The sequence below is a fragment of the Crinia signifera genome, chromosome 2 (genome assembly GCF_055691185.1).
Source record: "Crinia signifera chromosome 2, ASM5569118v1, whole genome shotgun sequence".
NCBI lineage: Eukaryota > Metazoa > Chordata > Amphibia > Anura > Myobatrachidae > Crinia > Crinia signifera.
In genome coordinates this window covers 251504558-251524871 of record NC_139218.1, presented here as the reverse complement: position 1 = coordinate 251524871, position 20314 = coordinate 251504558, and the positions used below count along the sequence as shown (strand labels likewise).

At 41.4% G+C, this 20314-nt stretch overlaps 1 protein-coding gene across 2 annotated transcripts in view; it reads right to left on the bottom strand.

Moving 5' to 3' along the window:
- Positions 1-20314, bottom strand: part of SENP7 (SUMO specific peptidase 7) — an 80107-nt gene that overhangs the window by 21606 nt on the left and 38187 nt on the right. For both annotated transcript variants that reach the window (XM_083174256.1, XM_083174257.1), the window contains 5 exons: positions 18083-18262; positions 15141-15403; positions 11228-11349; positions 6923-7039; positions 2223-2345 (listed from right to left, as the gene is read on the bottom strand). In XM_083174256.1, coding sequence (XP_083030382.1) covers positions 2223-2345; positions 6923-7039; positions 11228-11349; positions 15141-15403; positions 18083-18262 — 805 coding nt within the window. The remainder of the gene's footprint in view (positions 1-2222; positions 2346-6922; positions 7040-11227; positions 11350-15140; positions 15404-18082; positions 18263-20314) is intronic.

Sequence of the window (20314 nt, the reverse complement as noted above, 5' to 3'; positions counted from 1 at the left end):
AACAACAAATGTTGTTGTTTGGGAAAGGTATGATAGCCTCAACTTGCCCAAGGCTTTGAGTTTGACGCCTGCCCAAATCTGTAATGTAATATTCTTCAAAATAGGACCCAACACATAAGCGCAGACAGGTGGCGATTTCCAAGCACCCGGAAACCCCCTGAACGCTGATCAATGTGCGCAGTTGGCAGATACTGTTTTTTCTAGTTGGAGCAGAGCAGGGCCGAATGCAGTCATTCCTGGCAGAGCTGCCATTTTATACGGTACTTATACCGAGAGGCTGCTGTGCAGTGGGCTACCTGTAGGGGGAGCTGTAGCACGTATCCGGGGGGGGGGGGGGGGGGGCAGCATCTTGGGTGAGCATTCTAAATGGGGGCAGCATCTATAACAAGTTATATAGTGGCTTAAGTATTTTAAAAAATGTTGCTGGATGATTTTTTTATGTGAAACCGCTGTCTGTATGGATACTAAGCATGTGTGTAGGCCAGGGCTCGACAAACCCTGGTCGCCAGGTCGCCACGGCGACCAGAATTTCCTCCCTGGCGACCGGAGGTGATAGGACGCAGCAGCAGTATCACAGCGTCTCAGCTCCTGTCTAAGGAGTCCATACAGCCACGGATAAGTAGTGTGCGTCTCTCCTCCCTTCCCCCTGCAGCATATCGGAGGTCCGCGACCCCCCAGAGAGCCTCCTGAGCAGCGTTCCACTCTCCATTGCCGGGGCCTGTTCAACGGCACTTTGGCCCAACTTTACCCTTAGTCACCTCAGCGGGCTGTCCTACAGTCCCTCAGCCGGCTCACAATAAACAAGGTTACGCGCTCCTGCACACTACCCAATGCTGATTGTCGGAAGCAGCACTGCAGCAGCTGCGTAAATTGACAGAGGGCGGGCGGATGGGGTGTGCTAAACAGGTAGTGACAGACAGGGGTGGGCTAGCAAAGGGGGGTCAGCTGTTTGGGGTCACGGGCTTGCTGTACTTGTGCAAAGCCTGTGTAAGAAGTATGCTGCCAGCCGCTCTGATGCCTTTGCGTGAGTCACCCACTGTGTCCACATTTACAAACTGGAGCAGTCAGGCTCACAGTTCCCTGATCTGCTGCTGCGCAGTCCAGGATTATTGGAGCTCCTAAACCTTACGGCAGCCACCAATGAGCTGGGCTCTTTACAAGATAGCCCCTCCCCCTATCTCCCAACCTCCTCCCTCCTGTCATACTCTTCATGGGCAGCATCCACCTTGCTTCCTCCTCCTCCTCCTCCTCCTCCTCCTCCCTTTTGGGAACCAGGTAAGTGCCTTGGAGGAGTGATGTGGGGAGGGGGAGGGGGGGTTGTGTGTTATAAATGTATGTGGCATACATTTGTTTATAGGGGCTGTTTTTTGTTTTTTTTTAAGCGTGTGTAATAGCTGTTTGTTATTGAGTTTTTATGTGTGTGCGCGGACTTAAACGGCGAAAACAGTTGTCCAACTGCTTGGGAAAAATTGAACATGTTTGCTTTTTTTTCCCACCTCATCATTTTAGAGTGTGTGTGTCGAGGGAATTGCCTGTCAGTGGAGATCACCAGTTAGAACCCCAAGCCCCTGCAATTAGAGCAGGAGAATCTGGTCAGCATCTCTTTCACCCTGCCCCCTACCTCCCGCTCTCTTGCACAACATGCATTACGGCATGCGTGATGTTTTGGTGTACGCGGTCGATAATTTATCGTTTATCTGGCTCCTACATTTTCATCCTGGCTCCTAGATTTTGAAGGAATTTGTCGAGCCCTGGTGTAGGCTGTGTGTGTATGAATACCAAGTGCATGTGTCAGCTGTGTTTATGGATAACAACTGTGTGTGTATGGATACTAATTGTGTGTGTTGGCATATGCGTGTATGGATACTAAGTGTGTGTGTGTCGGCTGAGTGTATGTATACTAAGTATGTACTAAGTGTGTATGGATACTATGTGTATAGATACTATGTATATATACAATGTGCATATCCATTAGAATTAAGCAGTTGGTAAATCCAGGGGATGGATAACAGTCAGTGTTTTCCAAAAGGTGGCAGAATCCAGAGCTTTTACCTTCACAGTAAGAAAACATAATTAATGATCTCAAGCTGCTTACTACAGGTCAAAGGTGTTTGCACACTGGCACTTAAAGTTTGCTACATATAGAAGTCAGAAATAATAAATGAATTGCATACGCACTTAGATAAACTAGAATGAAAATGGCAGCAAAAAAGAGTACTTACGGCATGACTAAGATATTGTCGCTTGATACATTATCCTTTCTTGTTAGACATTTACAGAAAAAACTACTAAATATATGACATTTCTCCGCAAAATCCTTTGGGAATTTCTCCAACATAAGATATCTGTGGGCAACATAATACATTAAATATTCAAATTCATAAAGTCACTCATTGATATATGTGATATATTGCACTGTTTTGACGTTATATATAGTATATAGGACAAAACACCATATAAATGAATAAAACAAATGTAACAAACATATTCTTTGTAATAAAGACAGTGCAATGAGTATGTTTCTTAAACTACACTGATCGTTCTCCTTTACACTAATCGCAGGTTTCTCTTAAACAAACTAAAATCTGCTAATACAATTTCCATTAAAATGTTTATCTCAGGATATAATCCTGCCAGAATTAGCTTTCCCAGCATTCTGCTGAATAGGTGCCAGCTGGCATGTCAGCTCTCATTAGTGTCTGGCTACAAATTTAAGAGATAGTAATTATTCACATAGCAACGGAACTCTGTAATTGGTATGTATATAGAGCATATCATTTAAAATAAAAAACGTAAAGCAATTAAAACAAACAGGGTATGTGCTAAGAAGAAGTTTCTCCTGAATACCAGCATTTCATTATTTACTACATTACAGGGGTGCATATTGGCACCCAACACTGGGCAGCATGTGAGCCAGTCACACCCTACCTTAGGATGATGGGCAGGTAATAATACTCTTATGCTGGCGAGCAAGCGTTCCAATTGGTTATAATGGAGATCTATATTTTGAAAGTTATCGTACCCTTCCAAGTTTGCAATGCGGTTTTCACAAAAGGCTTTGGCAATTGATATATAATTTTTACTAAATTATAGTAAAAATGCCAATACTTTGTTGGGTGTCCCCTCCCGGGCCCTTATGTTCACTTACAGGGAGGGACGCCGACACTGTGCGCCTCCCTGTCTTCTCTCATCTCACTTGTATCAGCCGCAACAGCAGCCGTCCAGGAAGATTCGGGTGCCGTACTGCACACGGAACACCCTGAATCCACCAGCGGCGATCCCGGCAGCCTCTGCCAGCAGTCCCGGCAACCCCTGTCATTCAGCGGAGACTGGGTGCACGGAGCGCATACCACGCACCCGGCCGCAGCAACAGCAGACCACACCAGAGCGGCAGCGGCGCGGACACGCTACACCCCTACAAGCCTGAGCCACAGCAGTTGCCCCAGCGACCTCCACTACTAGACGGACACTGAGGGCACAGAGCGCACCTGCCAGTCGGGCAGTTACCAGCTAGAGCCAGGACAGCACATGAGGTGTTAACCCAGTTATACAGCCGCAGCAATTCGAATGGCTGAAATCCTCCCACCGGATGACTCCGATGTCGGACTATATGCAGGCCAGCATCTGATGTATTAAATACAGGTACCTGTTCTCCCGCAAACTCCCTGCTCCTTTTACCCTTACTACCGCTTCCCACATTCCTACCCCCTCGTTTTCCATTTCTCCCTTATCTTACTCTAATTCCCCCATCTACACTCATTCAGCTGGACTGGTGACGCTCACCCTCCACCACTGGGTACATCGGTACACATATGGGGGACAGCAGCACACCTTGAACAGCATTACTCTCCCCTCTTTTTTCGGGACTACTCATCAGGATATCACTGCTGCTACCAACCTACCCTGCACTGGATGTATCTAACCAGGGGAACACCTGATAGTAGTATCCCACTTTGGGGTCTTTGCAGTAAATCCCGCCTGTGTTTCTTAAGCCCGCTCACCCGCTATACCTGAAAAGGTCCATCAACTAATGTGATGGCAACCAACTTGGGGCGTCAGAAGGTATTATAGGAGATGGGTGACCTCTCCTTCTCTGATACAATATTCCACCCCAGGCGACAGGTATAAGAAGCAGGGCAGCAGCCGCTTTAACACTAAAGGGTAACATTGATTCCCTCTCCCTGACTCCACAATAGGCAGGATTTCTCCCCCACAATACCCACAAAAGCCCACCCTACCCGGTGGCAGCTGACAATTGGAAAAGGGCCGCCTGTGAGAGGGGGAAGGGGACTTCCCAGCCTCCAACCAGACAATCCCGCCATTGTCAAGGGTATATAAAGTCGGTGGGAGTACCTACGACCTGTGGACATAGTCAGATCTTTCATTTTTCTAATTCTACTTTCCCTCCCACCTCTCTAGATAACCCCCGCTGTTTGTCTCTTCTTCATCTCCCCCCCCCCCTTTTTTTTTTTTTTTTTTTTTTCAAACCCCCCCCCCTCCCCTATCTTCCCATTTTTTTCTTTCCCTATCCACTACACAGCGGGAGTACACCTTGCCTACAATTAACCACTTATTTTGCTGTTCACTGATAATAGACTCAGATAGTGACACTCTCTATACATTAATATATGGAAGTGTACACAGCACAACTTTACCATAGCTGTTAGCTGAAACTACATGCGCAACCTATGATTAAACCTCCTGCATTCTGATGTACAGTATATACAAAAATGTTTAAAGCATAGTTGGTGGCTCCAAATTACACCGACTGTGACTGGTTGTGACAGATAATATTCTTACAAGTGTGATGATCATTTGGTATTTTGTACCGTAATAATATATATGTAAAGTACATATTATCTTTTCTTTTACTTATTTTCACCTTTTTGGACATATTTTGTCTTTTTGGACATATTGTGGTATTTTTGCATCGTGATAATATTGATGTAAAGTATAATTGTCTGACTTATTTCACTTTCTTTGGCAAAATTTTTTGATGTAAGGCATCCCTGAGCCTACAGCTCCTTTAGTTCAGAATAGACAGTAGCAACACACACAAGTAGCTATATTTGGTAACAGGACTTTGCTCCTCTGGATACATTGTGTCGATACAGTTACGCGGTTAGACAGACCCAAGCATATCACCCATGATAACAGACTCTGCAGTTGATATACACTGAGAGTTGTTTGGAACTTCATTTGTCTACTTAGCTCTCTTTTACCTACAGTGTGGTGTGCTACTGAACAAGGAGAATCTATGCCCGTAGGGCATTTACAACTCGGTGTGATTCTATATATGTTTTATGTTTGTGTGTCAATGTAATTTCTTTATTTTTGTCTAGTACCAATTTTAATAAGAAAACTAATAAAAGCTAAATTTTAAGTTTACCACATTCTGGGTGGGATTCATCCACCCCACTCTCCTTAGTGTTACTAGTGACTACACCTACCCATTACTACTGTTCCCTTGTTAAAAATTTTCTTTGAGAGGTGGAGAAAATATCCATACCCTGGCTAGTTTGTGTTGTACCATATACTGTCATTCATAAATTCTTACGAAAGTCTTAAACCGATTACAGTTTTGTAATCACCAATAAAGAGTGCCCCAAAAAAGAGAGAGTCTTTTCTCTTCCCTGTTTCATAATTATCAACAGGCTCCTGGCCCTCTCATGTGTAGCCAGTACCACTTCTGATCACATTGAGCTCTACCCTGTTCCCTTGGAGGGATCTAATGTATTGGCTCTAAATGGAAGTCATCTGCTGATTAGAAACGTGCGCACCCTCTGTGCCAGATATGAACTGTTATAGTAGAGATGCCAAATCTAATATGATCTCTATATACAAGTGTTGGATGCTTGTAAAAAATAAATATATTAAATATATGCAATTATGTGTTTAGGCAGTATAAATGATGTTATGGTCAGCATTTCTGCCTCATAGCCCTGGGGTCATTGATTTGATTCCCATCACGGCCGCAGCTGTATGGAGTTTGTATATTCTTACGTGGGTTTCTTCCAGGTACTCCTGTCTCCTCCTAAACTTTGAACAAAAACTGGTAGGACAATTGGCTCCAAAACAAACAAAATAAATAAATAATAATAATAATAATAATAAATAAATAATAATATTAAAACATCTTAATGTACAGTTGTGCTCATAAGTTTACATACCCTAGCAGAATATGTGATTTTCTGGCCATTTGTCAAAGAATATGAATGATAACTCACAAACTTTTCTTTCACTCATGGTTAGTGGTTGGGTGAAGCCATTTATTGTCAAACAACTGTGTTTACTCTTTTTAAATCATAATGACAACAGAAACTACCCAAATGACCCTGATCAAAAGTTTACATACTCCAGTTGTTAATACCGTGTATTACCCCCTTTAACACTCTGGGGAGATCTCAAATGTGCAGTTTCTGCAAGACAACCCTAGAATTTACAGGAACTGGAGGCTTTTTGCCAAGAAGAATGGGCAGCTTTACCATCTGAGAAAATATAGAGCCTCATCCACAACTACCACAGACTTCAAGCTGTCATTGCGGTTAAAGGGGGTAATACACAGTATTAAGAACTGGGGTATTTAAACTTTTGGTCAGGGTCATTTGGGTAGTTTCTGTTGTCATTATGATTTAAAAAGAGTAAACGCAGTTGTTTGACAATAAATGGCTTCACCCAACCACCAACCATGAGTGAAAGAAAAGTTTGTGAGTTATCATTCATATTCTCTGACAAATGGCCAGAAAATGAAATTCTGCTAGGTTATGTAATCTTATGAGCACAACTGTACCAGGGCATACTAGTGGCAAAATGCTTGTTTCTATGCACAGCTGCATGTGATTTATTAATTTGAAGCAACAGTCAAATCAAACAACAAATTAATTGTTACTGCATAATTTTGTAATAGACAAAAAGTACTGACTTTAGATAAAAATCAATAATAACATCGTTAAGAAATTCGCCATGTTCCAAGCACTCCAAATCTTCATTAGATACACCAAGGCCCCCTTTTGTTGGAGGAGGAGGATAAACCAGTAACCTGAAAAACAAACATATATTAAAACAACACAATTCATTTTAGATATCCTGTAATTGCAATGACCAAATTTAAAAAAAAAGTATCATGCCCATAATTTTGGATCCAGGATGAATTTGTAATTGACAAGATATTAAATAACACTGGTGATGAATTATTTTCGAGGTGGGTAATTTCTATCAAATAAACAAACATCTAATTGGGGTATTTGCTTGCCATGTAACCGCAGCCCAGCCAGGTTTTCACTGACATCGTCGCATTATATCATGTGACTGTGCCACCCCACTCTTACATCTAGCTTTTAACTGCTTGCCTGGCATGGTCCTTATCAGATGTGACCACACCCACGGTGCAGCAGCAGGAAGAGAATACACAAAGTAAATAAGTGCGGTGCAGTGAGAGGGAGCAAGTCAACATTATGAGCTTCTATGCTAAGGAAGGAAAAAGGGGGGGGGGGGGGGAGGGCACTGATCTTGAAAAATAAACCAGTTAAATTACACTGAACCTGAAGGCTTTCATTCACTCCTTAAATGTATTGTTTAATTTGACATTTCTACAATACTTTATTAAAATCTTCATAAAAAGGTAAAGAAAAGTTTGGTGTCATCCATTTCTTCCCGAAGCAACAGTGAGCAGGTTAGGTTGCTTAATGAATATGGTAAATTGATGGGGGCGTGGCCTGGAGTAGCTCGGAGTAGGCAGCAATTGTCGGCTCTCTCCCATCCATCCTGCTTGAAATCCTGACTATAGGAGGAGCTCTGTTCTATCGCTGCTGTGACAATAGCCTGCGCCCTGCGGCCCCTTATGAGCTACTTTGCTGGATTCCTTATTTGCTGCAAGTCTACTCACCACCCGATGACTGCTTGGGCCTAGCCCTGTGGCGTTGTGTCCCTGCATCCGGCGGCTATCTCCCTGTGCGGGGAGATAGTTTAGTATAGTATTAGGTAGTAATATAGAGGGGTAGGGGGTCTTTCTGGGATCCAGGTGCACCTAAATTGGGAACAGGTAGTACAGGGTGGGGTTTACGGAAAGGGTTAATTTCAGGTTTTGTTTTTATTTATATCAGCTGGGCTTACATTTTAGTTTTAATCCGTTATTGCAATTAGCCTAAGGTAGACTTATGGTGCCCACACACGCACCGATCCCGGCGGTGCGATGCTATGGGGTGCGCGTTTCCGCGGCACCTCATCGCACAGTACAAAAAGTATGTGCTGCACATACTTTTTGTACTAGCTTTTTATCACATCGCATCGCATGCATGCACATCGTATGCACAAGGCATACGATGCGATGCTATGTGTGCTAGTTAAGACCACAACGCACGCCGGGATCGGTGCGTGTGTGGGCTCCTTTAGTTATTTTATTGTGATGTTGGTATTTTACTTGATAGGTAACTACTCTTCGGTATTAGTGCAGGTTGGAGCTCTACACTCTATTATGCAAATAATCCTGTAAACCCTTGATCTGAGGGTACCCGAATGGCGCCTTCGGGTACCTGCGATACTGTACCCTGTCATAGGAGAAATTTGTCCATTTTGTCTCTCATATATGCATGCGCTATATAAGAAACTGTTAATAAATAAATATGCTTTGTAACCAACAGTGTACTTTAAAAAATTTTTTAATACAAAATATTGAATTTAAAAGAATATGTTAAATTGATAGAAGTTAACAATTTCTCTAGGAGAACCCCTAGGACTTGCTATGGCATAAAATATCCTAAACAGCAAGTCACAAATACCTACAGTAACAACAGGGTTACTAAGGATTTGAAGAAACCTTTTTTCTAATCCTTAGACAGTCTCAAAAATCCTAATGGAGATCAATTAAAGGAGCCGAGCTCGTCACACTACAGCACACAATTACACTTACCACAAAGTCACAATAAGTAGATGTACAAGGAATTACCGCTGGAGAATTAGATAATTAGCTGTACTGCTTAACATCTCATCTGTTAACCATTAGTTCCCTACCTCAAGGTATAGATCAGCAATAAATAAAATAACAACATGACAAAACTCTAACATTTTTATGTGTGACTGTTTTCATACTTCTACATTAAACCTAAGATATACAATGCTACATGTGCATGTATAGCACATAGAATTTAGCATTCACTGCTTTGGTCTGATATAGGTCTGATATAGGTTTCTGCTGAAAGCAGATGGTCTGGTGCGGCCTGCGTAGCATTTCCTCTGACCGTCACGCTACGTAGAGCTGCATCCCAGGCATGCGTAGTCTAATCCCGAAATTGGAAACTCCAATCCCAGGATAGAAATTCCAATGATTTTGGGGCCAAATTTCAGGATCCCGATCCTGGGATTGGCCCCCTACTGGTGGCTAAAAATGTATGAGTATGGGGAGTAAACAGATTACTTATTTAAGGCATCAGGGAATAGCTAAATTATTAGGAATTATTCTGTAGAGAATTAATATCCTGGAAAAAAGTTTTGATCCTAGCACATACCAGAACTATCTTGGGTAATTTTTGCCATATATGACAACTCAATGAGAGATTTAATCAGATTGTCTGTCTTTCCTAGGTCATCAAATCTAGGACCATCCTACAGTATATCCTGCTCTTATGCCATCTCAAACACTTATAATCCATTTTTCCCCCCAGTTTTTAATGAAATGTATGCAATTTAGTGTCTCAATGTACTCTAAAATGAAGGCATAGAACAAATCAACAATTCTAAGCACCATTTTATAGTTACCTTTTGCAGCTATAAACCACCGAAGACATTCCCTGGCAATTTTTTTCTACAATGGAAATCATATATTGTTTGTAAAGTTCTTCCCAACACTGCTGCAAAAGTGCCAATAATTCTGTTACACTTGCAGAGTGTTTGGCTTTCACCATTCTCTCCAGGTCACCCCAAACACGTCTGCAAACTGTGCTGGCAATTCCTCAATTTGATTTATTTACTAAGCTACTATTAATTCAAGCGAGTTTAACTTTGAAACTTATAGGAGGCAATGTTTTTAGTAACAAAGCATAAAGCCTTCTGTTTACATTCCCTGTAAATATTGATTTGCCTTATGTAAGGTGAAGTAGGTCCTGTTAAATAACACCCGTTTAAATTGACACCAAATGGTCGGCAGTCAATAGATTGACAGAAACAAAAAGTCATCTGTTAAATGGTGAAATAGACCTAGTTTGACAGGGTCAATTGGTCGACATAAAAGTCAACACATGGATTTTCATGCTTTACGGGGTTAGTCATTAAGAGGAGTGTGATGCTGGCCATACACCAGACTAACGTTCACCCCACAATCCAACTAGTTGGGCGGATAGAATGAAAATCTGGCACCTGATGGTAGCAAATGTAATTTGTAATTTAGTCCTTTGCTCCCAAAATCTGGACAATAACGGTCACTCAGACAACATACAGTACGCTAGATGAATTGGTTTGATTTAAACAATGTGACTGAATGTTTTTGTCCATTTTTCTGGGTTTGTGAGCAAATTGCGGATTGTCATTTTCTCCATACAGAACCATATTTTCAGTCTGACCAACCAACTAGTAGTGTATAGCTAGCAGTGAATTAAGGGTTAAAATAAGGGTCCACCTTTTTTTAGGTGTGTTGGCCTTTTGACCCCGTTGACCCATTGACTGTCTATCTAGACACTGTCAATCTGTTAACCCACAGCTGGTGGGCACTGCGGCATATAAAGTGTCTGCACTGTGAATTTACTAAAGCTTCTAAAAATGAAAAAAGGTGATGTTGCCCATAGCAACCAGATTCGGTTTATTATATCTCCATTGCATCCTAAAAAATGTAAGACAGAATCTGATTGGTTGCACTAGGCTACATCACCTGTTTTCATTTTTAGAACCTTTAGTAAATTTACCCCATAGAGTGGATGGCATGTGCCGACCTCTCCCTTTTAACCCTTTGCGTGCCAACCTTGCTGTGAGAGATCCTCAAAATATCTGCTAAAAATGCCAGCCCTGCAATGGGTGCAATATTTAACTAACCTTCAATTAATCGACCAGGCTGTATTTGAATTTATTTATACTAAAAGAACAGTCGCTGTGAGCAGCACTGGCATTTTTAGCGGATATTTTGAGGATCGCTCACGTTGGCACTCAAAGCTTTAAGAACCCTTATAACCAGTTTGCTTATTTATATAACTGCAGAAATGAAAGCACTACAAACATCATGGTACATAATACAGTTCCACACCTCTGAAGAGATCCACCTCTCTGTATTTCCTTCAGTGTACCATCTTGGCTGGGCAAGACAGAAACTGAGTAACGGCCATCTCTGTATTTCTGCATCACACTGTAGGATTTTACTTTTGTAGCCTAGGAAAAAAGAGAGATATATAGTAAAGATACATTATGTATCATACTGTATTCAAAGCGTGCCCTTCTGCATAACCTAGTACAGAGGCTGCTCTCCCTACCCCCTGCCTCATGTCTTGCTCATCCCTGCTATTCTGACTTTAAGCCACCTTGCCTGAACCTCATGTCACCTGTGTCCATCAGTCATGTCCAAACTATGGCCCTCCAGCTGTTGTGAAACTACACATCCCAGCATGCCTTGCACTAATTTTACCATTCCCTACAAAACTGTGGCAAAGCATTATGTGACTTGTAGTTTCACAACAGCTGGATGGCCATAGTTTGGACATGCCTGCTCTAGATTGTAAGTTGTATACCTGCATCTATCCTCACTCAATCTTTCATCTTTTTCAATGGTAACCCAAACTTAGTATGCGGACAACTCCTTTGCTTCCCTACATCTCAGCTGAACTGTGTACTGATAATTGTGGTGCTAATTGTTACCTATGCTCTGTTTTAGTTTTTAAATTACTGTAAAAGGTTTAGTTCTGTGTACTCTGTATCGTACCAATGTGCCATATGTACGGTGCTGCCAAACACTTGTGGCACCTTATAAATAAAATGTAATAATAATAACGGCATCTACTGTCAGAGTGGACTGCAAGTCTCACATATCAATTTCTCTGGTACAATTTGGGGAGATTATAAATATATATATATATATATATATATATATATATATTAGTATATTGTTTATTAGATTCATTTTTTAATTAGTCTTATTGTGGTCACATTCTCTTATGCACCCTGTTTTAACCTATATTTCATAGCTTATGTTAACCAGTTCCCTAGATGATTAGTGACAGGTGTGTTGGTCACTGCTGACCTATAAAAGCATAGTGTGCTGTGAGCTTTAGACTAGATGGCATGCCTGGAATCAAGCATTGATGTGATAGCTATGTGTATTGTAGCCATTTGAGCGATAGTGTTAGGAACTACAGAAAAGTGGGGTCCCGTGAACGGAGCTGCAGGCTTAAATACATTGATCAATTCATGAACTAAATTGCCACTATTTATTATCAGTTAATTTGGTGAGTGCAGAGCCCCTACAATATCTATCTATCTATCTCTACAAGAAATCTATTGAGTGCGCCTGTGAATGTGCCACCACCAGCCAAGAAAGCACTTATAAGTGACACTGCAACAGCTGGTTAAACAAATTTTTTTTTTAAACATTTTTCATTAAAACTTTTCTTTATTACATTTTTTTCCCAAGATCTTTTTGCAGCCTGATAATATCCAGTGGTTCAGATATTCTCAAATATTGATCAATAAAAATCCTGATGTGTTTTGTCATCAAGACTTTATCAGGGGTGATGATCTATGTGGCAAATAAAAGAGCAATGATGATATTAAAACAATTTCTTCCCTTTAATGGGAATCAACTGACTATATACATACCAATGATGTGGGAATACTAGAATACCATATTCCACTGAGCGCAAAGTGTGGGTCCTCTTGGACTTCTTATAACATTAAAAAACATTCACTGGTCTCTGTGAATATTATAACTTATTAGAGGATGAGCATGATGTGGGGGATAATAAAACACATTTCAAGGGGTGGTACATACCCAATGTAGAGTTAGTGAAAAAATTGCGTAATCAAAGAGGGGTTTTGACAAAATTATTCTGTTTGGCTCCGAACAGACAAATCTACAATATGGATAAATTCCTAGTGACAACAAGCCACAGCATTTTAATATTTGCCACACAATTTTTTTTTTTATTAAAGAAAAGTTTTATTGAAAAATCTATCTATCTATCTATATCTCTATCTATATACAGTATATATATATATCTATCTATCTAGATATCTATCTAGATATCTATCTATCTATCTATCTATCTATATATATATGGAAGAAATTGTCCGTGGCACTCAAAAGACTTTTCACAGCAAGTGTAGTCACAAAATGAAACCCAAACTCAGGTCAAGTTGTCAACGTTTCGGGAGATTTAATCCCTTTTTCAAGACATAACATAAAAGCCAAAAGGTACTTACATATATAGACAATCGATAAGTGAATGACACCCAGTGCACCCGCTCCAAGTCCAGCTCACCCAACGGAGACCCGATGACGTCATGTGCGCGACCCAGCGCCGACGCATCCAGCGTCTCCAGGGGGCGTGAACTACACCCTGTGTACCATCACCTAGGTGATGAGAATAAACAAAAAGGCTCATGAACGGACAACATCAATGCTGTGCAATAGAAACAATATGTATATAAACGAAGCATACACAATAACAAGAGATCATCAAGTCTAGCATTCTGTGTATAGAAAGGTCCGATAAGGTTAATGAAGACAATCAGAATAGGCAATTAAAGAAAGCAAGAAAACGGCAACATTTCGTTTAACCCAAACGGTTGTACGGTTTGGAGTCTGTATATCCAGCGCGACTCCAACTGAAGGAGTGCCCTGTCACGATTGCCTCCTCTAGTATTTTCAGGAATACAGTCTATAATCTTGTAGCGAATACTGGAAAGGGAATGTGCTTTTTCCTTCCAGTGACGCGCTACAGGTTGATCGGATCCTTTACCAAAAAGCGCCGCTCTGATGCTGGATTTATGCATCGCTATCCTTTCTTTAAATTTTCGTATAGTCTTACCTATATACAAAAACCCACAGGGGCATTTGATATAGTATATGACGTACCTACTGGTACATGTCAGTGGAAAGTTGATTTTGATACCCGATCTAGGGTGGTGGAAAGTGTCTCATTCAGAGATCTGGCGTAGCTATGGGATCTTGTGTGGCCCCTAACTTCGCCAATATCTTTATGAATGAGGTGGAAAAAGATCTGTTCTTCTTCGATGCCAATATTGCCAAAAAAATTGTGACATTCTATCGATACATCGATGACATAATACTCCTTTGGGATGGCACCATCGATGATTTCAATACAACTATGGAATCTATCAATCTGATGGATCCTGATATCAAATTCACTTTCCAATGCAGTGAAAAATCGATCAACTTCCTCGATGTACAGATAACCAAACCGTACAACCGTTTGGGTTAAACGAAATGTTGCCGTTTTCTTGCTTTCTTTAATTGCCTATTCTGATTGTCTTCATTAACCTTATCGGACCTTTCTATACACAGAATGCTAGACTTGATGATCTCTTGTTATTGTGTATGCTTCGTTTATATACATATTGTTTCTATTGCACAGCATTGATGTTGTCCGTTCATGAGCCTTTTTGTTTATTCTCATCACCTAGGTGATGGTACACAGGGTGTAGTTCACGCCCCCTGGAGACGCTGGATGCGTCGGCGCTGGGTCGCGCACATGACGTCATCGGGTCTCCGTTGGGTGAGCTGGACTTGGAGCGGGTGCACTGGGTGTCATTCACTTATCGATTGTCTATATATGTAAGTACCTTTTGGCTTTTATGTTAGGTCTTGAAAAAGGGATTAAATCTCCCGAAACGTTGACAACTTGACCTGAGTTTGGGTTTCATTTTGTGACTACACTTGCTGTGAAAAGTCTTTTGAGTGCCACGGACAATTTCTTCCATATGATTTTCCCTTCCATGGGAATTGGAGGCACCATCAGCAGTTGTTCATACTCGTTTTGCTAGTGCCAGACAACAGGACATGTATATATATATATAGTGAAAGAGATGGCTGGCACTCCCGAAATCAGTTGATAATACCCTGGTGCCTTTCCCAGTAGGCCCCCTCAGGAGTGTATACAGTCCCGCATCTATCTAATATATACATACATACATACATACATACATACCTCTGGTGGGGTAACTGGAAGAGAAGCACTGCTAGACTCTAGGTGCTGTGGACTTTTAAATTGAGAATAACAATTTTCCTTGAAAGAGGATTCCTTAGGGGACAAAGCATCCAGCAGGCTATTTATTTCCTCCCAGCTCAGAACATCAGCCAGAGTAGATGACCCATTCTTACTAGCTTCCACCATAATCCCAGACATGAGGGACTGCTCTTGGCTTGTGAGAGGTTCAACTAACTCCAGAAAAATAAATTGATCGGCTTTAGCTGCAAGGAGGAAGACATAACACATTAAAGAACCATAATCATATAACACAAACATAGGTTTAGCCAGATATAATCTATTCAAAAGTAAATATCTCAAAACCCAAATAGGATTTACAAATCATTAGGGAAGAAAACACATAAATCGTGCAACTGTAAGGTGGGTATATCACACTGTTTGGGACTAATCTGATTGTATACAGGACTAACATTGTAATACTGTATGGCTAGCTGCCCTACCCTGCACAGGCTGGGAAAATGGTTCAAGTAAAATATGTGCTTCTTGTCACCTATGTAAAATGAATTGGAAACTTTTTTAGAATGTTTCTCAAGGTGCTGAATTAATTCCACTACGGTTATGTTTGGTGACATATTCTGGAGATTTGAATTAGCCCTAAAATAGTAATAGGAATAAAGAAACCTGTGTCCATGCAATATTTGAAGGAATCCTACAGTATAAAGTAAGTAAAGGGCACCTATGGCATCACACATCCTTAGGTGGTAACCTGAGAACGGCACTACTGGCCCCCTTTTCCTGTCGGGATGCGGTTGGCAGATCAACAGATTGACCACTAGTGGTTGACAGGTCATAGGTCGACATACCATAGTTGGCCATGGTCAAAAGGTCGACCATGCAATAGGTTGACATGGGAAAGGCTGACCTGAATTTTTCACATTTTTATTCAAAACAGGTGGTTTTTCATACTTTTCTATCCAAGAGGATAGATAGATTATAATAGTGTGACGGTTGATGGCCTGTTGACCAACAGCGGTCGGTCTATTGACTATTGACCTTCTAATAGTGGGTACAAATAGTGCGATTTTGCTTGCGATTCGATTGGGATCGAATCGAATGGTAAACAAAATGCAATTGATTTGACTATACAGTACAGATCTGTACTATATAGTCTTGGATGCCAAGGCTATGTTTCTATTCAAGTTACACTACACAGGAGCACGCACTGGGATCGAATCTGCATCGAATGTAGAAAAACCATTCCATTTGATTTTGCATCTGTAAGCAAAATTGAATATAAAAATAGTGCACATCTCACAGTTTGTACCCTCAATTACTGTCAACCCCATGACCCTTACCCTTTCTGTCAAACTGGAGGGATTTTAATTAAGGATGATGGCATGCTGCCACCTGGAGGACCCATGGAACAACACATCACAACTTAGGTCATACAGCTAGGGCTGCTGCTTCACAAGGTTTTGCTGCAATCCCTCCAATAGCCATATTCCTATCCAAGAACTCAGTGACCAAGATCCCAAAAGGTATTTAAGATCTTACCACTCTCATAATCTTAACAATGAGTTGTCGGGTGGCAAAACAAACACTGCTTGCGAGAGCTAGCACATACAGTAGCAGTGAGACCATGGTCCAGGCTGATTCACAAGTAAGACCAGCAGATTACACCTGTGTGTGTGTGTGTGTGTGTGTGTGTGTGTGTGTTCAGCTCTTTGTTAAAAGCGCAATAACTGATTTAAAGATTGAGAAACCAACATTACTTGTGTGTCTAACAGCTTTATTAAGAGCTACTGATGAACAACAGATACGGGGGCAGATGTATTAAGCCTGGTGAAGAGATAAACTGGAGATAAATTGGAAGGAGATAACGCACCAGCCAATCAGATCCCAACTGTCATATTTCAAACACAGCTGATTGGCTGGTGCGTTAACTCTTCCAAGTTATCTCCACTTTATCTCTTCTCCAGGCTTAATACATCTGCCCCACTATTTCTAAAAATACTGCTCTCTTCAAGACAACTATACCTGCTGCATCTCTGTGACCTACAGAAAAGAGCTAACAGACATTAGGGCTGTATAGCTGTACCCCTACACTATAAGACAATGTTACTCCCACTACACAGCGTTCTTGAGCCAAAGTAAGTTAGGAGTAACCAGCAAAGAGGAGCTGTAGCAGTTAAACAAACCACTCTGATGTAGGTAAAGAAGTCTTGCATTGGCGGTAACTAAACTCCTACCACTGGGCTGTGCATCTGACACTCACAGTGAGAGACTGTCTTGTGGTCACATAACTCAAGTAGCAGCAAGTAACTGGCAGTAAAAAATGCCCAAGTCAATTCTGCAAAATCCACCCCTGATAGGATGGTAAAGGAAGCCATTGTGTCCTAGTTGTGCTTACACATAGGAGGCAGGGAAGAAGGAGGGGAGGGGAGGACAATGGCTGATTCCTCAACTGTGCTTCTGCTGCAAACCCTACTCACAATTAGCCCAGCAATGCGACAAAAGGAGCTTAAGAACAAGGATGGAGAAATAAGTTTCTGTTTAGAAGTTTCTAAATAGATTTAGCAGCAAGTGAAAAAAATGATTTTAAGGGGGCACAGACAGATTGCTCTCAATGGCAAGGGAACAAATACCTTAGTATGGACAGCCAACTGGAGGATCTTCATAGTAATAAAATATATATATATATATATATATATATATATATATATATATATATATATATATATATATATAATGACAAGATACTTGTGCCATAGGTGGGACACTGGAAAAGGAGACACTTAAAATTTGGTAAACTAGTAAGCCCGCTCAAAGCAAATGCTTTGAAAGCTAGTCTGCTGCCTTGTGATTGCCTCTGTTTGTGCATGTGTTACACTCAGAAACACACTAGACATACACATAGAGGATTTGCTGCATAAAGTACTCACAGTTTTGGTTTCCAGCAGTTGATTCCACTTGTTTCGCAATATGAGGTACATAGTCTTTGGCTAGCCACAGAATAATGACAGCGCTACTTCTGATACACTCTGCTCCATTGGTGAGCCACAAGCCATACTTCTGCACTTGACACGTATCCACTATCAGGCATGTCATTTCGTGTAGAGCCACTGCAACAAATTATTTCTGGTTTTAATACCTTACAACTGAAAAAATGTAAATAATTCTATTGTACCAACTACATGAAACGGCATACCCTGTACCCATGCATGCTTACTGTATTCTGCATTAAAAACTAATAAAGATAATAGACGGACAACTGAATGCAAAAGTAACATTGCATAGGACGATGTGTGTACCCAGCTCTATCATCGCCTGTGGCAAGTGCATGAACAGACAATGGAGGACATAGTTATCGACCTGCGGGAACGTGCATCATTAGTATAGTAAATACACACTAGACAATATGCACATTGTTAATGATCTTTATTGTTGTGTGTATCATTTACTATTTAACCTAGTGTGTACACACCTTTAAACATGGGGGCAAAATGTTGGATGGCCAGGGAAAACAAAAAAAGCAGTAAAAACCTGCAATCAGCAATTTGCAGCAATAGGATTTGTGGAACGTCAGTGGTAAAACGGCTCAAGCTCAATTCCTAGTTTTCTCTGAGCGAGATCCTCTACTATGGCACGAACACAATGGGGCCCATTCAGACCTAATCGCACGGCTGTGAATTTGCAGCTGCCAGCATTGTGAAGCCGCAACCCCACTATAGTGAAATCCCGCCTTGCGTATGAATGTGCTCGTTTGACAAATTGATGTGAACAGCTACCTATCTATTCGCAGTCAAGCGAATAGATTTCCAAAACAACAGGCTCACCATCGACTGATCTTTACACTGGGCACGTCATTGCAGGCTTAAAGTGGCCAGAGACTTGCCTGTCGATGGAAAAAGGCATATCCGGCCTGGTTCTGACATCACACAACCTCCCCTAAAATACTCAGGCATGCCTAGCCGATTCCCAAACACTTCCAGCGGTTTCCTAGGCACGTCTGTGATTTTTTTAGCATTCCTACTAAACGCATGTTTCCACCCCAGATGCCTATTTCCTGTCAATCAGCTTGCGAATAGAAAACAGTAGGCTTTCATTGACGTATGGCCCCATGCATGCCTAGGAAAGGCCGTACACATGTGCAGTGTATCAATAATCGCCGGCCATGCGAATTCATGGCCCTGCGATCAGCTCTGAAAAGCCCCCAATATCTGTACAAGTTTGGGCTAAGCTGAATGTAATTTCCCTTTGCAGACATATCTTACGCATTAGACATACTACATAGTTAAGTGTACACAATTATGGGAAATACAGTCATTACATTTTTCAAATGGCTCTTTTGCCCCCAGGAGAGGGGTGGTGCAAGTGTGAACTGATAATGATCAGTGCTATGATGCCAGGGATACAGAAGGGGTAGTCAGACAGCAGAAATGAGTACACCTGCAGACACAAGCAAACATACGCATTTAGGGCCCAATTCCGCATGGATTGCTAATCAGAGAATTTGCAGTGGACTGCAAGGAGAAAGCTGCCGCCCAGATGGAAGGAAAAAGACAACTGCGAGAGAATTGCGAAAGGATGGATAATTGCTATCCACTCACAAATCCATATGTAATTCCCAAGAGACGTTGCCATCTATGCAAACGTGAGTAGATCTGAGGCTTCCACAAATCTGTGACAGAGACAGACTGGAATTGGTCAGTGCTGACGTCACAGACCCTCCTCCAAAACACCACAGCACACAAATGCATTTTTTTTCAAACACACCCAGAAAGCATCAGGTTTTCACCCCCCAAACGCCGACTTCCTGTCAGTCATGCTCTGTCCGCATAGCATTTACGATCCATACACATTTACAGTAGCTATTTCCCCTTGCGCTTGCCCGATGCAAATGACACACAGGCGCAGTCGTTCAATGATCATTTGATTGGCAAATTCTCTGATTAAAGATTCATGCCGAGTTAGAACCTTAGTTCTGTGAAGGCAATACAGGTCCATTGATGGGCAACTTTAATTCAACCCAGTTCTTCAAAATCTAGGAATACAATACTAAAAATACTGTGGTGCCATTATTACTGAAATCCAAAACATATATAAACATTTGAATTAATGCAGAAAGATGGACAATATTAGAACAGGGTTGTATTAAAATGAATTATACAGTG